Source organism: Artemia sp. Qi Xiang Cuo, chromosome 2 (genome assembly GCF_049724085.1).
Source record: "Artemia sp. Qi Xiang Cuo chromosome 2, ASM4972408v1, whole genome shotgun sequence".
Taxonomy (NCBI): Eukaryota; Metazoa; Arthropoda; class Branchiopoda; order Anostraca; family Artemiidae; genus Artemia; species Artemia sp. Qi Xiang Cuo.
The window spans coordinates 5273072-5291521 of record NC_142795.1 but is presented as its reverse complement, the minus strand read 5'-3'; the positions used below and the strand labels follow the sequence as shown (position 1 = coordinate 5291521).

Genomic DNA, 18450 nt, shown 5'->3' with positions numbered 1-18450 from the left:
GGGTCCGAATCCTTGCTTACCCAATTATTTGGTTTTGGGTGGGGTCAGTGGTGTGACTGTAAGCTCAGTCCTAGTTGACCAGCTCTAAATGGGTACCTGAAGAAATCAGGGGAAGGTAAACAGGAAGGGTGTGCGAAATCGCAAGATGCCTGGCCCCCATCCCCCCATTGCGCTTCCTGGCTGAAGGGCCTTGAGACGGAGATCAGCACTGCTGATTTGGACCTTAAGGGTCTAGTGCTGCATCTCTTTTTTTTTACCAATTTATTCCAGTCTAAGATTGCCCTTATTTGCGTTTTTCTTATCTGTTCTTCTTTGTTTGGGTTTTGTCTTTTTTAGAAGTTGTTTGTTTTTTTTCCTTTTATTTATTCATTACTCCATCAGTGTTGTATTTTTACATTTATGATGGACAATAAATTTATAAATACAATGTGAGAAGATACGGTAAATAAATCTGGTTACTTTGTTATATACATTATACCCACCCTTTTACTTAATGTCTTTAAAAAGAACATTTTTGAAACTTCTTACTGGTAGTATCTCTCTGATGAGTGCTGATTGATCATCATATATCTAATGATCTGTTAATCAGTAAAAATATTTAAATAATATTTAAATTTGAAATATTCAAATAATAGCCTGCTTTGCTATTCTTTGATATCGTGTTGTTTTTTGTTTTGTTTCCTTGATGCTAGGTAATTATATAGTGGTACAGATATCAGTTCTTCCCTTTTCCGGATTTTCTCTCTTCTAATGCTTGAATTGCTTGAGTGGGTTCTTTTCATAAGGTCATAACAACCACCTTCTGATTTGAATCAGGAAATATTAGGATTATTATGAATAAAGTAAAACAAAGGTTTTTAATGCATGTTTAAAGCTAATGGGAATTAATAGCTTTAAACTACTATTGGTATACTTTTGTTTCATTTTATTTAACAATGAAGGCAGTATGGTTTGAGAAATTATTTAGTATTATTATATGTTTGTATACCTCACCCTTCCTCCCCCTTTGCAATTATTTTTATTCCAATGGCTTTACTATTCTGTTTCTTTTCCTTTCCAGATTATTTTTTGCTGGAAAGCAGCTTGAAAATGGCTGTAATCTACTTGATTATAAAGTTAACGTAAATGATGTCATAATTCTTATGGACTGTGGAGCTGTTAATGTGATAAAAGATGAAAATAAAAATTCAGAAAAGGCTCCTGTCAGTAAAACAATAACTCCAGCGAAAAGTAAAGCAAAGAAAAATATTGACGAGGTTGTAAAACCACTAGAAGTAACAAGTAAATATTTTCAAATTGGTGACTTAGTTGATGCTCGTGATCCTATTACATCATCTTGGAATGAATCAAAGATAACATGTATTGTGAAAGGAAATCCTCAAGAAGAAGATGGACTCCTTTACTGGGCATCCCTTGATAGTTTCCCCAATGAAGATCCAATTGAGTGTAAACTCTCAGAAATCAGGCCTCGAGCTCACAGAATTATTCCAGTGGATGAAGTTACACCTGGTATGAGATTGATGGTAAATTACAACTTAGATAAACCATCTGCTAGAGGACTCTGGTATGACTCTGTGGTATCCAGCTATAATGAAAGTAAGCGAGTTTTGAAGGCTTCACTTCTGCTTGGAATAGAAAATGAGGCAAATATGGATGTTAAAATTGTTTATGTTGATGAACTTTACAGAATTGAAAAAATCAAAGAAGTTTCAGCCAGAACTGATAAAGATATTCAGCTTTTTAAGGAAGGGCCCAAAGAAAAAAGGAAGTATGGAGCACATTGCGAAAAGTAAATATTATTTTCTTCTTTTCATTTTTTCTTCGTCATTTTCCGTGGTAAGCAGTTTCAATGTATAAATTCTCTTGTGGAATTACTTGGAATTTACAAATAGAAATTGTTTCTGAACTTACAGAAGTATAATCAAGTCATGGTCTATGCAAAACAGTGTAGACTTATTAAAGAGTGGCATCCTTCCCATGTTTATTTCTCTTCTTTTTTTCCAAAGAAGAGGACACATGTTGTATTGCTAAGAACAGTTTGGAAAAAAAGTAAGTTGATGAGCATTTCACAACAACGTTTATGCAAACCACATCCTTGAATAGGGGGGGGGGCTGTTCTTAGGGTTGGTGGTGCTCAGGGAAAAAGAATTACAAAACTGCCCTCCCAACTCAAACATAAATAAAAATCAGAAGCCCCAGCCATAGGAAATTTTTAATTTCCCTTAATCTCTTCAGTGTAAAGTTGAGAAACTGAAATTGTCCATATCATCAAGTTTTGTCCAGTACCTCCATACCAAGATGACATTCTTGCTTCTGAAGCTATCATGGAGAATTACTTTTAACAAAGGTATGGCCATGTATATTTTATGTCTTGCTAAAAATACATTGCCAAATGCTTAAGACAGATAAATATTTTCAAATGAAGGTACACCTGGAGTCATAATAGTTTTGTTGGTTTTTAGGGGGTGTAATTCGCTATGGGGAAGGGGCGTAATTGCCCCCAGGCCCAGTTTACCCCGTCCCCCCTCCAGCTGAAATTTAGCAACTTCAAAACTCTTGTCAAAATAAGATAGGCTTACATAATTCCAGTATCCACAGAAACAGATCAGTTTTCTTGAGTATACCTTGCCTTAATGGTACTATATGGCTCGTTTTTCACTTGACTTAAGAAAATCGACTCCAAACGTGCCCCCCCCCCCCCCAGGATTTTGACGAAATTTTTCCACTTTTAGTTTTGTACTCTAGAGTTTCAGGCTTTTGGCAATCCTCGTTTTGACTGTTATAGGGATAATCTGTTGTCAGGTGCCAACCATCCAACAATTCATAGGGTTTACCATCTATAACAAACTTTTTTATTTATTTTCATTTTATGGTTTTAATGCAGTATCATCTTATATGGCTACAAACGTTTCATTTTCATAGCTGTGAAGATCACCCTCGTCGGAAGTGCAGAGAATGTGGCTGCAATGTCTGTGGGGAGAAGAAAGATCCAAACCTGCAAGTAATGTGTGATGAGTGTGACCATCCTTTCCATATTTACTGTCTTGACCCTTCCCTGGAAGAAATACCTGAGGATGATTGGTACTGTCCTGAATGCAAGACTGATGATGACATTGTTAAAGGTACATTGTAAGCACTTGTGTTTTCACTTGTTTAAACTGTGTTTAAACTTTTTTTTCAGGGGGTGATCGTATCGACCCACTGGTCCTAGAATATCGGTAGAGGGCTCATTCAAACAGAAATTAGAATATGCCTTTTGGTATAAAATTACCGTAAATAATTTATTATACAAAAATTAAAAAAAAAAATATGGCTAATCATGATAAAAAAAAAAAAAAAAAAAAAAACACGAACACAGGAGCTTGAAACCTACAGTAGGATTCTCTGCTGGTGTGATTTTAATTGAGATCACTTTACTCTTAGGGGCTGTCTCTTTTCGAAAATCAGGAAAGGTTAATCAGGCTCGTAACTTTAGATGAGTAAGACTAAACTTAATGAAATCTATATATTTGAAATCAGCATAAAAAGTCGATTCTTTTGATATATCTACAGGTATCAAAATTCCGTTTTTTAGAGTTTCTAGATTGTAGAGTCGAAACTTTGACCTAATATTAAAGTATGAAGCGCAATTTGGTAGTCGCTAATCCCGAAATAAATGGAATCAGTATGTTCGACACTATCAGCCATTCAGCCATCACTATTATTAGCCTGACATAATTAACCACTTTATTCATGCTAAAAAAGAAAAAAAGACTTGACACAAGAAACTAGTCTTTGATTGTTTTCGTGTGAATAAATGAATAAAAAAATTACCCTTTGATTTTATAATTATTTTATTATTATTTTTTATTATATATTATTTTTATATCATTTTATTATTCTGCACTGAGGACAGTCAAGAGGAGGTGTTGACCGAAATATTTGCATTTTAATCTCTGTTTTTTCACTGGCTGTTTTTATCCTCGTTTCTCTTTTCTTTACGGGTTTCATCGTTTTTTTTTTTTTTTTTGGGGGGGGGGGGACCAGTATATAGTCGGGGGGCCAAAGTTCAAAATCGGACAAAATAGCGATCCGAGAGGTACAAGTGATCTGAGAGTGGTTTAGGACTAAATCGACCATGTTGATTACGAATATCTCGGGAATATAAGTGCCAAAGGTGCGCTTAGTAGTTCCCCGTAATTAGGATCGTTATTTTTCTGTTTTACTCAGACTAAGTCCAGCTTTTAATTATAAGACTGTAGTTGTCTCCTTTATACCTTGCCAAAACACTAGGCGATATATGTTGCTATAGAACATTAGGGTTCTATATGTTGCTTGATAGAGTGGAGATTCAATTGCAATCTTTTTGAAAGTTAAGAAATATAAGTAAGAAAGTTAAGAAATTAAGTGTTTTGAAAGTTAAAAATTTATATGTAAGTAAGTAAGTAAGTTTATTTATAACCCGCAATATAAAATAAACGCGGAGTAAAAAAGAAAAAAAAACAAAATAATATTATCCACAAGGAAATAATATGAAAAACACAACATAAATAGCATAACAAAATTTGTAAATCTCTAATCTGGAAAAAAATAAGGGAGGGGGCCACTGGCACATATTGTCCTAGATGTATTGGTCCTCAGATCCTTAGAAATGTTGTCAAAAAGCATCACAGGGCCGGCCGGTCCAAAATGAGAATTAGTCTTGTGATTTCTGTACAAAGTTGGCACATATAGCTCGACTTTAAAATATTTGAAATAGCCACAACTTACCTAAAGACGGTCTTTTTGCGCATTAGAGGCTTCAAATCGGAAAGAAAAAGAATTGCAGGAGAACAAAAACTATGGTAAAGTTTACATAAGCCTCTGCGCCTGTACCTCCCTCTATTAGGCGAGATTTTACCTTATGAGAAGCGAATACATTGCTGAGCACTAGCAACCAGAGACGAGTATGTAGTCGAAATTGTATCAGAAAAAGTAATCCCAAGCCATTTCAGCTTTGAGACACACTCGAGTAGCATTGTGCACCAATGTAAAGGAGGAGCAGAATTAGAAATATTAAACCAAAGAAAATCGCATTTAGACGCATTTACAGAAAGCCCAATCATACCCAAAGTATTAATCAGAAAATGTAGATTCTTAGTAAGGCCTGACCCAGTGTGATTAACAAGCAGAACACCATCAGCATAGGCAATGTGACTAACAGCAGTATTTTCTAAAAACACTGTAGGAGATAGCATTCGCAAACAGTCCTCAAGCACAGTTTTAAAAAATATATGGAGACAGCACACCGCCTTGCCTGACTCCCTTCTTTACTGAGATAGGTTCGGATATATTAGACATCTATTCTAACCGAACCAACGAATTGGAATACCAATATTGTAGAACTTTTACTACGGAAGAATTAACTCCCGCTTTAATTAAGCACTGAAGCGCTTGCGAATGTACAACGTTGTCAAAAGCGCCCGAGATATCAACCGAGCAAAAATAAAGTGGCCTTTTTCGAATTTGTGCTGAGACTAGTAACGTAGCAACTGACCAAGTATATGATGGGCTTGAGAACAACCAAAATCGGCTCTGAACCCAACTTGATAATCAGACAAATCACATTTAGTCAAAAGTTCAGGCAATACGGCATACTCGAACAGCTTGCTCATGAAGCAGGACACTGTAATTGTTCGATAACTGGTACACTGATCTGCGTCCTTTCGCTTTTTCAAAACTGATGTTACGATTCCCGAAAAAAAACTATCTGGAAGTAAGGACTGGGCTAAACACATCTGGAATAGGAGCTGAATGTGTCTTAACGATAATAGACACTTAATGGTGAAGTGATTTTAAATCAGACCATCCGTATCAGGAGCACTTTCTTAACACTCTTAAAAGCCCGATAGATATCACCACTAGATATTGACAATATATGGACTTGCCGAAGAACTCGAGGAACAGTATTATGCAATAAGAAAGAAAACATGGACTGGATAGAATGATTAAATGTAGAAAAAACACGAGTAAAATGAGCAACAAAATCACTGATTTTGATAATCGAAAAGGTAGCAGGCACACACTTGCTGCTAATAATCACATTGGACCAAGACTTCCGATCCGAGGGGCCATCCAAACCATTCAGGTGGGCTTGACACAAAGATCTAAACTGACGTTTCAAATTATACTTCATTTTAAATACTTAATTATACTTGGACTGATCACAACTAATCCGAAAGCGAAGCCAAGAATTTGTGCGTTGTTTAGCTTTTTTCACTTCTGGGCACACATTCCATAATGGTTTTCTGGTGCCAAATCTAACACGTTCAACAGGAACTGAAACTGAAGCAGCTGCCTTCAAACAATGTACAATCTGGTAATAGTAAAAAGTTAAATCGATCTTAGCTGTCGATGACCTTACAGAGGTTTGTAGAAGGTGAAAAGACACTTTTAGGCTTGATAATAACGAGCAAAGAATATACAAATAATCTTCAAAATTTACTCGTTTCCAATTTGGCTTATCAAACCATTTATTATGGTAAGAAAATGTTTATAAGCCAGTAGAGCAGACTGATAGCCACTAGGCAGAGCATAAAAAACAGGTCACTTCTATCAGATTGGGACAGAAGATTGGCATTGATATCACCAGCCACAATCCAATTTAATCCCTGATTGGTCACTCTTAGCAGAAGAGGCCTGAGTCGATTACGAGAACCCGTTAAGACAGATAGGGAAGAAATGCTATTGCCAGTAAATTATGATCAGAAGAAATAAGCTCAGGTTTCTTAGCGAGGCGAACTAAAGTTGCAAGGCCCCCAGAGGGTCGACCGCGCGTTGTTTCAGATTCACGTACAAACCTGTGGGGGTGGGTGACCATTTATAAGTATCTGTATTAGCATTAGTTAGGAAGTCTTCCTTCCTGCTTAAAAACCATATCATAACCGAGAGTCAGTTCAATAACAACATTTTTATATTTGTGTCAGTTGATAATGTTAAAAGAAAAGCCAAGCCTTTTGTCATTATGACTAATTTCTTAGCAATGTTCAGAGCTTTTTTTAACGACTCGGTTGCTGAGACCAAAGGAAACATGATTTCCCACGCAGTTGGCACAATTCGGGCTTTCAGTGCAAGGATTATCACGTGTGTTACAATGTCCACCAGCGCACCGTGAACACTTTTGATTAGTCGATGGGAGTGGGCAATTTCCGACAATGTGGTTCGGTGATTGACAACGGTAACATCTAGGAGGTAACTTTTGGAAAGGTCTATTTTATAAAGCTCGTATCCCAAATGCAAACCCTCATTTATAGCTTTATTTAAGGCAGCATCGTCAATAAATTCAAGGCGGAAGAATCTGGAATTTCCAATTTTAGTTGCATCAACAAGACCGGGAATCATACTAATAAGCTCTTATTTTTGCAGAAGAACAGGGATGTTACTCACAATACCAAACACTTTTTGATTATGGACATGAGAGGATGTATTTAGCTGACTAGTTGCAGTGGCGGCGAGAGAGACGGCTGAGGCTTTATCTCGGGTATGGACTACCCACCTTTTCTTGACAGGATCAGATCTCACACTTACGAGTACCGTCATGACCATCCAGGGTATCAAGGGTCTCTTTGCGCTCAATAGGATCTTTGAGGTCAGTAGGTGGTTTTTTAGAATAGCTGCATAGGATGGTTTTGAAGAGATAGAACACTTGCATTAACGACGGAGGACATCGAATTGTTCAAGGCAGGAGAGTTCTCGCACACTCAGACAAAGAGAGCAGCTCAGACAAACAGGAGTTTATACGGCAACTCAATACAGAAAAATCATCGGCAGGAATAAGTGGTACTTCTCTAGGGTGGCGGATAACAAAGACTGGCAGACCAACATCATCAGCATCATACTTTGCGATAGTATCGATAATATCAGAAACACTATTAATAAACACATTTGTACCCACTCTCTTATGCTGAATTTCCCCAGGATGGCAAAACTGGAAGATTTGCTTCCTAGCATCAGAAACCTGGGTGAGCGTGAAAAATTCAGACATATGTTTCTACATAATATCCGGAGAAAAGCCCTTTTCGATACTGTTTTGGACAAAATTCAGAACAGAACAATAAACGAGTGATTCAGCGGTCCACGCCATCTGGACTGAATGCTTAATACATACAAAGTGAAGGAACCTAAGACAAGGGAAGTGTAAGGACCCCCTCAACTGTTCCCCGCAATTTACGGTTAACTTAATACCGGCGGGTACAATACGTCGCTTTCGGGAGGTTCTTCCCCTCTTCTGCTTGTTCTCAGTACGGTTCTTAACGATAAGAAATCAAAATTGGCGCTATAAGAATTGATACTATAGATGACGTGCCGATCTACCATAGAAAAAAGATGGCGCTGGTGAAAATACCCAGAGAAAAGGGCTTATTCTAGTAATTAGAGAAGGTCATACAAACACTACTCGGCAAAAAGTCTATCTTTAGAGTGTAACAACAGGAAAAAAATCTTAAAATAATTCAGAAACTTTTTCAAGTTACCAGCAAAGATGCAAACTCAGTCACAATAGTATTGAACATACTATAGATGGCTATCTCCTCAAGCCATCAGATGTGTTTATCTTCTACACCGTAAAGTAGGACTGGCCTGGATGTGTTCTTCAAAGATGAACTATTCAGAGATGTATATAGTACATCTTATGTACTATGATGTCACCAACTGTGACATCACATAATCGCGTTGATAACGGGATGAAATCAAGTTACCGTGATTGGTTAACGAAAGTTTCCTGAGAATGCCAAAAATATGAAAAAAATCGAAATCTAGGACAAAGTTTTTTGATCATAATAGTATAATAACTGTGATATAACACTTTGAGAAGGACATTGCCGCTCCTTCAGTGTACCTTACGTCGCTTGAGGGGGGGGGGGGGGTAACTTGCTAGTCGGTGTCTAGAACAATAGTTTCTTTGAAGTTCGTAAGATTCATTTGCTCAGAAGAATTTGGTTTTTGTATAAACTTGCTTGAACATATCTCCTAGTTAATGGCACTGAATCTAGTAAAAATTTTTTCTTGGATATAAAAAAATATATATACTTATAAATTTTATTTCAGCAACAATGTCAACATATATTTATTTCATTAGGGTCTTGTTCGAAGAATGTGTTCTATGTGTTAAATAGCAATGTATCCAAAGCTGGTAAAGAATTCATAATGCATCCAAAGGGATGCATTATAATCTAAATTGATGCTTTTGGCGTAATTATAAAAATGAACCCGGCATGTCCCTTCTTTACACAGAAAAACTGGGGAAGAAAAAGTGAACTATAAATCTATGCCCTGTTGTTTGTTTTTTTTTAATACTCATTTTGGGCTTTGTACAAAATTCAAATTTTTTTGTAATAATATTCTAAAAGCTGTAATTATTTGTCTCTCCCTTTTTTTGCTTTTTTTTGTACCAAGAATATTTATAAAGATGTAAATCAAATTTAACTGATGTATTTCCGTGATTTTGTAGTAGAGGGAGAAAAGAAGAAATAAAAGAATCTACAATAACAAAGACTTTGTATAGTCCTTTAAGTGTCGTTTTCCTTATACAAAAGCTGAATTCTTTGCATTTTTTATAGCGGGTGATAAGGTAAAAGAAATCCGTAAAATAAACTTGGCATCCAAGAAAAATGAGAAGAAAAGCAACCGGGACTGGGGTCAAGGCTTTGCTACAGCTGGACGACAGAAGGTGTGCACAATCGTGAAGCCAGACCATTTTGGACCCATCCCAGGTATCTAAATCACCTTTATGCTTTCTCAGCTTATCATTAAGGCTTCTTAAGATTCTTATAATTAAGAGTTCTTGTTTTTTCCTTTCCTCACTTAGTGATGCGTTTTTTCTTTCATGTTTATTTCGGCCGTTCCACCTTATATATTTGTTTGATATGATTTCTTTTCAAAACAGTATGTATTCCGAACAGTGTGGTTTTTATCGATCAGGACAACAAAGAAAAATCAACGTAATAACGAAGAGTACTGAAAAGAGTTAATGAAAGTCGTTTGATCATTTTTATACATAATGATATTAACTCCTGGAAATCTCAGAAATTTTCGATTTTTGAGCGTTATAACTACAAAAGAAAAAATTGTAAAAAACATGTCTTTTCTTTGAATATAAATTTCTATAGTATATGGTACCTGGAACTTAAAATAGACTGGAGACCAAATCTTTAGATCCATCTTAGCTGCACCCTACCCCTATGATCAAATTTGAGATTCGCTCAGCCCCTCTTCCCGCCCCCAAATGGCTCTTAGAAATTTCAAATTCATTCCCAAAGCCATTCTCGGAATATTGTAAATTCTCAGTTTTCACCTCCCCCCTAGCAACGTATAGCGTCTTTTTTTATTATCACTACTAAACTGTAGATAGACTATAAATTCCACAAAAACTGTTATCCCCTTCCGCTTCCCAAAACGCAAAACGCCTCAATCACAGTTCTACTGGCTATATAATCGTAAACCTTGGCTTAATAGGGGCATTTTGATCTAATTCGATCTTTGTCTATTTGGACTGTCCAAAGCGAGCTATGTAAAACGTAATGAACAAATATCTCTATTAACTGTTGTTAAGTAATTATAACAAAGTAATGTTTAAGTTAAGCATGTGTCTGCACTCACGGGATGGGATGTAAATTTTCTGTAAGATCTGTCAGAGCTGAAGAATTTTTGTGAAAGATATGTTGTGAAACGCCTTAATCCAAATATTTGGGACAAACCTAGATACAGGTGGGACACCGAGAGTCCCTAAAATGAGCCATAAGTACTTCCCCTTTCCCTAAGGATGGGACTTGTGCATACATGATTGGGGCAAGAAGTGTCTGTTTTAATCACCGAAACTATTTCTTTTTGGAATTCCTCTCAACTTTTCTTCTATAACTCTATTCTGTATCCACCGATATTCACATACTAATTCCCTTCGTACTAGTGTGTGACAGAAAAAAACCTTGGTAAAGCATAGCTGGAGTTACAATCATGCAATTCAAAATTAAAAACAAATTGAATACTCTTGCAGAAATTACTTAGCACAGTTCTTTTGTTAGTGCTGAAAGCATGGTTGCTTTAGGAAAACCGACTAGTGAGAAAAAGTTGTCGTTTGTAGCTGATACAGGAATTGTAGCTATTATCTTTGTTATTTAATAGTTAAAAAAAAAATCAAAACCAGATCTACGGGAATTTCGGAAAATAGTTTGAAGCCTCTAGAAAATGGGGCTAGATCGATACAGGAATTTTGATAACAATTGGTACGTCAAAAGAATTGGCTTTTTATGCTGATTCCAAATATATAAAACGCATTAAGTTTAATTTTACAAAACAAAAGTTACGAGCCTGATAAAATTTGCCTGATTTTTTAAAATGGGAAACGCTCCCGAAAAGTCAAGCAATTGTAATGAAAATCACACCACCAGATTCAGCATTACCCTGAACCCTACTGAAGAGTTTTGAACTCATGTCTGCAAAAACGTAGTATTTTGTATGTTTTACCGGGAGGAAGATCATGGATGTGTGTTTATTTGTTTGTTTGTTTTTTTCTCAGGGGTCGTCGCATAGCACCAATGGTCCAAGCAGATCGGTAGAGGGCTCATTCAAGGGGGAATCGAAAGTTCTAGTGCCCTTTACAGTGATTGGATAGGAGCAAGATGTGATGCTTCAAAAAACTGCATTTTTCGTATCTATTGCGTCTGATAATCTATATGACGTCATGTCATCATTCGACTGTCATGATTCCCCGCCTATGCCACAGAAAAGTGGTATATTCTGCCATTTTGTGGTGCCAAACTACGATACTACCCCTAATAGGACCAAGTCCACATCGACTGGAAATTCTAAAATAGCCCATCGATATCCGTATTGAAATTCTAAATCACAATTGCAAAATTGCTTCTTAAAATCCCTGTTTTGCATTTAATATACATATACATTACATTTTACATATACTAGGTTTTTTAGATTGGCACTTTCTTTACGATAAATAAAAGTTCAAGTAGGGATAAAACCCGTTTAATAGACAGTGTTTCACAAACAGTGATAGAAATTCACAAAAAATACCAGATATTTCGATCAAATATGAAGTGACAATAGTTTGTATACGAAATCACATTAAACTACACATCGTTTAATTCTCTAATTCTTTTCAAAGCAAAGGCGGAAGCTAGCCTCTTTGACCTTCATGGATTCGGTTCATTAGCGTTCAATGATATAACAATGTATGATTATAGATACATTTTTGTACTAGAGATGATTTAACACGCTTATCTTTTGAAAAAAATATGTGTTCTGGGGCATGAACCCATATTTGAGTGATTCTGCTGCCTGACTCTCTTTGGTTTGTTCTTTATCTGGCAAAGAGCCGGATAACACATGTATATAATAAAAATATCTCGTTTTATCATTATATGTATAAAATAAAAGTAAACGCCAGGAAAAGAAGACAAGAAAACTCAAGGAAACAAAAGAAAAGGAAACGCAAGGAAAAGAAGAAAAGGAAATGCAAGGAAAAGAAGAAAAGTAAACGCAGGAAAAGGACTTCTTATTAGACAAAACAGGAATTTGCAAAAAAAAGTTTGTTCTACAGATCTGGCCTATTTGAAAAATATATGGCAGTCAGGAATGGAAGGTGCACATCATCAGACGATGCAGAATTTCAAAGCATGCTAATCTCAAATGGGTAAAGTCCTTCCAAAAACGAGGAGACTCTTCCAAAATTGCAAACTGTGAGTGGCCATTCCAAGAGAGTATCATCCTAGTTACAATATACTACAGGTGGAAACGAAGAAACAAACGATACATGGGAAGAGTATGTAATCCAAAAAGATGCCAAAAAAATAATAGACGCTCCTACGACTGCTAATAAAAAAGGAAAATGTCCCATTCGTGATCTGGCTTTTGCATCATTAAAAAATGATGCAAAATTTGGAACCTGCTGATCTCAGTGCAAGAGCGAGACTCCTCCAAAGAGGTAACTATGAGTGACCACTCCAAGAGGATATCACTCAAGTTAAAGTACACTGCAGATAAAAAAAAAACGATATAGGAAAAGAGTACGTTGTCCAAAAGTAAGCCTAAAAAATAATAGGCGCTATTACGACTGCTAATGAAAAAGGAGAATGTTCTATCCATGTAGAAGGTACTCAAATAAAATCACAGCCAATACTTCTTGGTGCCACGGAAATCGGTTGTAAAAGGAACATAAATTACTATTGATAGATAATTAAAACCGAAAATAAACAGAACTTACATTAAATAACCAAATTAAACATTAAAAAAACGGAAACTATCAATTGTTCGAACTTTCGTAAAAAGTTTAACAATGACCCTTTCATCCGGTCAGTGGGACTACTCTCAGTCTCCCATATTGGATTCAGGACTTCAATCTCCCGCAGCAAATAATGAATTGCATTAGTCCTGAGCCCTGGACTCGCTGTGTTTTCGCATTTTTTTTGCCAGATTTCTGTCGTTTCTTCAGGTGTCTTGACGGTTTTTTTGCAAAAAAAACCGTCAAGTAAAAAAATATTTTTTTTGCATGGGCAGCATTGATGTGTCGTCCTCTTTTTTTCCTTTTTTTTCTCCTTTGTTAGTGGGCCACTAGAACATCATAGAGAGCTGTTTAAGGGCCGTCTTAACGGCAATCATGTTCCGGTTTAAAAAATCTAGTTGAAAACTAAGCTTGCTTTTTAGACCAGCTAGTAAAAATTACGACTATAACAGAAAATTGATCATAAATTAAGCACACTTCCAGCGGAACAATTTTTTTCCCAATAACCTAGTGTTAATTAATTATTGTTAATATGCTAGTTAATTAAAACTAGTCAAAACGCTAGATTTCGGAAAATACTATTCATTTCTTGACGATATTGGACACAACACTAAGAACAAAAAATCGAAACTGAATGTTTCATTTCAGTAATGAACATTATAATTTGAATCTAGTGCTAGAAACTACTAGCCAGAACTAGCACTTTCTACTAGCCCGTACAGGTCTGGGTTATTCTTGTCTTCTCAAGAATACATTGCTACTAGTTACGAATATCAAATGGAAAGCTGAACTGGCTTTGCTAGCAAATTCTCATGACCAAAGATCAATCTTTTCAACTTTTACTTACTCCGGAAGTTTATTTCTGCGTAGAAAAATAAGATAGGGCGACTTGTCTCAATTGTAACCGAAACTCTAAAAAACGGAATTTTGATATCAATAGATGCATCAAAAGAATTGGATTTTTATGCTGATTTTAAATATATAAGTTTCATCAAGTTTACTCACATTCATCACAAGTTACGGGCCTGAAAAAATGTGCCTTATTTTCAAAAAAAAGGAAAAACATCCCCTAAAAGTAATAGAATCTTAATGAAAATCACACCATCAGATTCAGCGTATCAGATAACCTTACTGTAAAGGGTTCAATCTCCTATCTGCAAAAATGTGGAATGTTGTATTTTTTGCCAGAAGAAAGATTACGGATGTGTGTTTATTTGCCCCTTTATTTTCTTTTCCCCAGGGGTGATCGTATTGACCCAGAGGTCCTGAAATTTTGCAAGAGGGCTTATTGGAATAGAAATAAAAGTTCTAGTGATTTTTCGATCAAAAACAAAAATAAAATAGAATCACCTTTTACAAAAAAAAACTGCATTTAAGATGTCTTTTCATATTTTCAAAGATATTTGATTTTTTAAGCAATCATAACCATAGATGAAGTAATAAGTGACGTGACGTAAGATCTAACACCGATTGTGTGCTAATAACAATATATGACATAATGAGTGACGTTACATAAAAATTGAAAAAATCAATTTTTATTTTATTTTTAGTTCAGAATCGATAAAGTTATAAACTGCAAAAACATTTATGGTATATGAGCAATAATTTTAATCTTGTAATTTAAAATCGAAAAATACCTGAAAATTTTTAATTTAGTTTTTTTTTACAAGCTACTTTAATAAGCAACAAGCAAAGTTACTTTAACAATTGTTATTAAACAATGGTTATTAAACGTATTATTATTGGAAGTTTCGTCGCATTTTCCGGCATATCTATTTGGTGGGGTGTTAGAAAATATGGAAATTCAAAAGCAGATTCAAGAGAAAAAAGGAACTCTCATACTAATGAAAAGAGTGAAGTCAAGCAATGTTATGAAGATAAGACATTATGCTCTGAAATTCTGGTGATGCCCGCGAATCCTGTTGCGGATTTAACTGCGCCTGTTACAGAGGACTCAATGGTAACAGAAAAGACATATGAAAGAGAAACAAAAATAGATCTTGAAGAGTACAGTTGTGTCCCTATCCCATTTCCCTTGCCAGTTGTAAAAAATGAAGAAAATGAAGGAACGATGAATGTGGCTAAGGAATCTTCTAGCCAAGTATTAAGCTCTGACATTCTGGTGATGCCCGCGAATCCTGTTGCGGATTTAACTGCGCCTGTTACAGAGGACTCAATGGTAACAGAAAAGACATATGAAAGAGAAACAAAAATAGATCTTGAAGAGTACAGTTGTGTCCCTATCCCATTTCCCTTGCCAGTTGTAAAAAATGAAGAAAATGAAGGAACGATGAATGTGGCTAAGGAATCTTCTAGCCAAGTATTAAGCTCTGACATTCTGGTGATGCCCGCGAATCCTGTTGCGGATTTAACTGCGCCTGTTACAAAGGACTCAACTGTTACAGAAAAGAAAGTAATGGAAGAACAAGATATGAAGATGGATTTAGAAGAGCCTAAGAAATTTAAACTAAAATCCATAAGGCTCCCCTACAAAGATAGCATGTACAAAATTCGCAGAGAGAGATGGTCCTGGTTTCTCTGAACCTCTGAAACCTCCACCATTTCCATAAGCCCCTCTGCGAAACCATCCTCCAAAACATTCTCCTCCCCCCGTGCATGCCACCTATTTTTTCCTGGACCACCTCTTATGTTTTAAGTAGTTAGAGTTTTAGTTTAGAATTTTAGTGTAATATTAGTTTAGTTTTTATTTAGTGTTTTAATTTAGCTTAATAGTTTGGAGGTTTAGTTTAAAGTTTTAGTTCGAAATTTTAGTTTAGCTTATTAGTTTACAGTTTTAGTTCAGATTTTCAGTATAGAGGATTAGTTTAGAGTATTAGTTTAAAATTTTAGTTTAGAGTTTCAGTTTAGAGCATTAGTTTTGCGGTATAGTTTAGAGTTTAGTTTAGATTTTTAGTGAAGAATTTTAGTTTAGAGTTTTAGTTTTCCAAAGCCACCAGGAAAAAATCAATGGCAGTTTTTAAAAATACATATTGTGATTAACAAGATCAAATATTTTTTGGAAATTAATCGAAATTTAATTTGACCAAGTATTAGGCTTGTCAAGAGTTTTTCCAGTGGTTTGGGGAAGGTTTTCATTTTGTGATGGAGTGATTGTATCATTGCAACTAGCTAGCTTAAGCATATGACTTCATTCAACGTGGATCAGCTGAAATAAATAACCAATTAAAATTAATTATTCAAGCTCTGTAACGTGACTTTAGATCATTTACAAGAACAGTATGAATTGGAAACCCTTACCGCAAAAGATATAGACATCTGTCTAGGTGATCATTTTCTTGTTGAGTTTTCTAAAAACGTTCTTTTGGCTTCAATGCCAGAAATTATCGGTGTGATGAATGAGCTTGAGAATAAAAAAAAGTATGAAGTATATGCAGATGTATTGCACAGGTTTCCAGAGCATGGGAAAACGCCACATGGAGCAATAATCTACGGAAAGTTTAACCAAATGGGATGCAATATCCAAATGAATCAAGCGTGCAGATTATTTCGAGAACATTTACGTTTTGCAGACATTTCGGTGTCCTTTGAAAGTAAAAAATTAGAGTATGTTCAAAATTATATTTCTGCAACAAACATTTCTAAGGAACTATTCTACGAAAAATTTGTAAAAAAAATAAAAAATAGGGCAATCGATGAGGGGAATTGTGGGCGGTTTGAAAATAAGTCCGAAATAAATATGACAAAAGTAAAAGAATATTTTGATAGCGATAAGCAAGGAATTTCCAAGGTTTTTTTTACGAAAATTTTGTACAGCATAAGTGATTACTTAGTCTTTTATTAAGATTGAAAAGAAATAAAAGTCTTCTTTACTCAGAGATTTTATATATAATATTTGCTGGAAAATCCTCGGAAACAATTGGCATGAAATTATAAGAGAATATAATGCATTGCCAGAAAATGAAAGGAAAATGATTAGAAATAAAACGATATTTCACCAAGCAATGTGGAAAAAGCTTGATTTTGCCACAAAAGAGCTGTTAGTTGATAATATTAATGAAAAATCGAAAATTCCTCTTACAATTCATTTCAACATTCTGTTTTGTTTACAGAACCAACCAAGATGTTTCTTCTGTTTTTGATGTTTTTGATGGGTTCAGGTTGATTGTTCTGTTCAATTCATCTCAACATCCTGTTTTGTTTACAGAATCAACCAAGATGTTTGTTCTATTTTTGATGTTTTTGATGGGTTAGGGCTGATTGTTCTGTCCAATTTATCTCAACATCCTGTTTTGTTTAATGAACCAACCAAGATGTTTGTTCTGTTTTTGATGGGTTCAGGTTGATTGTTCTTTCAATTCATCTCAACATCCTGTTTTGTTTAATGAACCAACCAAGATGTTTGTTCTGTTTTTGATGGGTTCAGGTTGATTGTTCGTTCAATTCATCTCAACATCCTGTTTTGTTTACAGAACCAACCAAGATGTTTGTTCTGTTTTAGATTTTTGATGGGTTCAGGTTGTTTGTTCTGTTCAATTCATCTCAACATTCTGTTTTGTTTACAGAACCAACCAAGATGTTTGTTCTGTTTTGATGTTTTTGATGGGTTCAGGTTGATTGTTCTGTTCAATTCATCTCAACATCCTGTTTTGTTTACAGAACCAACCAAGACGTTTGTTCTGTTTTAGATTTTTGATGGGTTCAGGTTTAGATTTTTGAGAACGTTACAGGGTGAATTATAAATGTATGTTTAAATCATTGCACTTGAAGAGGGCCTAGTTTATGGTCAGCTACTTTTTTGTTATGTTTTGCAAAACTGCAAGGAGGTGTGGAAAAATCTCCAAAGCTTCCAGTAGCAGAATTTGACAGAATTCCAAAATATGCTGACACTTTAGCAGCGCAACTTGTGTTTTGACAGCTTTTCTTTGAGAAAAAATTATTTTTATATGTAAAAGAAAAAATATGTCAACAAATTTCACTAGGCTATGAAAACTGCCAAGTAGCATTGCTACTAAGCTACCCCCCTTTTTGCACAGCGGACCGCAAGCAATAACTAGTAAAGGGCCTGCAATTTTGTATTTTTTATATTATTCCTTTGTTTCTTTACCAAATTGGTGGATCAAGTTAGTATTTTGCAAATGGAAAAACAGCAAATATATTTGTGATTTTGTTAGGATTTCCCCAAATAGGGCAATAGGGAGGTCAGGGTGAACCTGGACGCGATTTTTTAAAATGGTTCATCT

General features: G+C 35.4%; 1 protein-coding gene across 2 annotated transcripts in view; it reads left to right on the top strand.

Moving 5' to 3' along the window:
- LOC148954832 (E3 ubiquitin-protein ligase UHRF1-like) overlaps window positions 1–18450 on the top strand; it is a 59198-nt gene that overhangs the window by 17786 nt on the left and 22962 nt on the right. For both annotated transcript variants that reach the window (XM_089107957.1, XM_089107958.1), the window contains exons 2-4: window positions 1061–1789; window positions 2923–3122; window positions 9576–9728. In XM_089107957.1, the coding sequence (XP_088964083.1) occupies window positions 1061–1789; window positions 2923–3122; window positions 9576–9728 (1082 nt within the window). The remainder of the gene's footprint in view (window positions 1–1060; window positions 1790–2922; window positions 3123–9575; window positions 9729–18450) is intronic.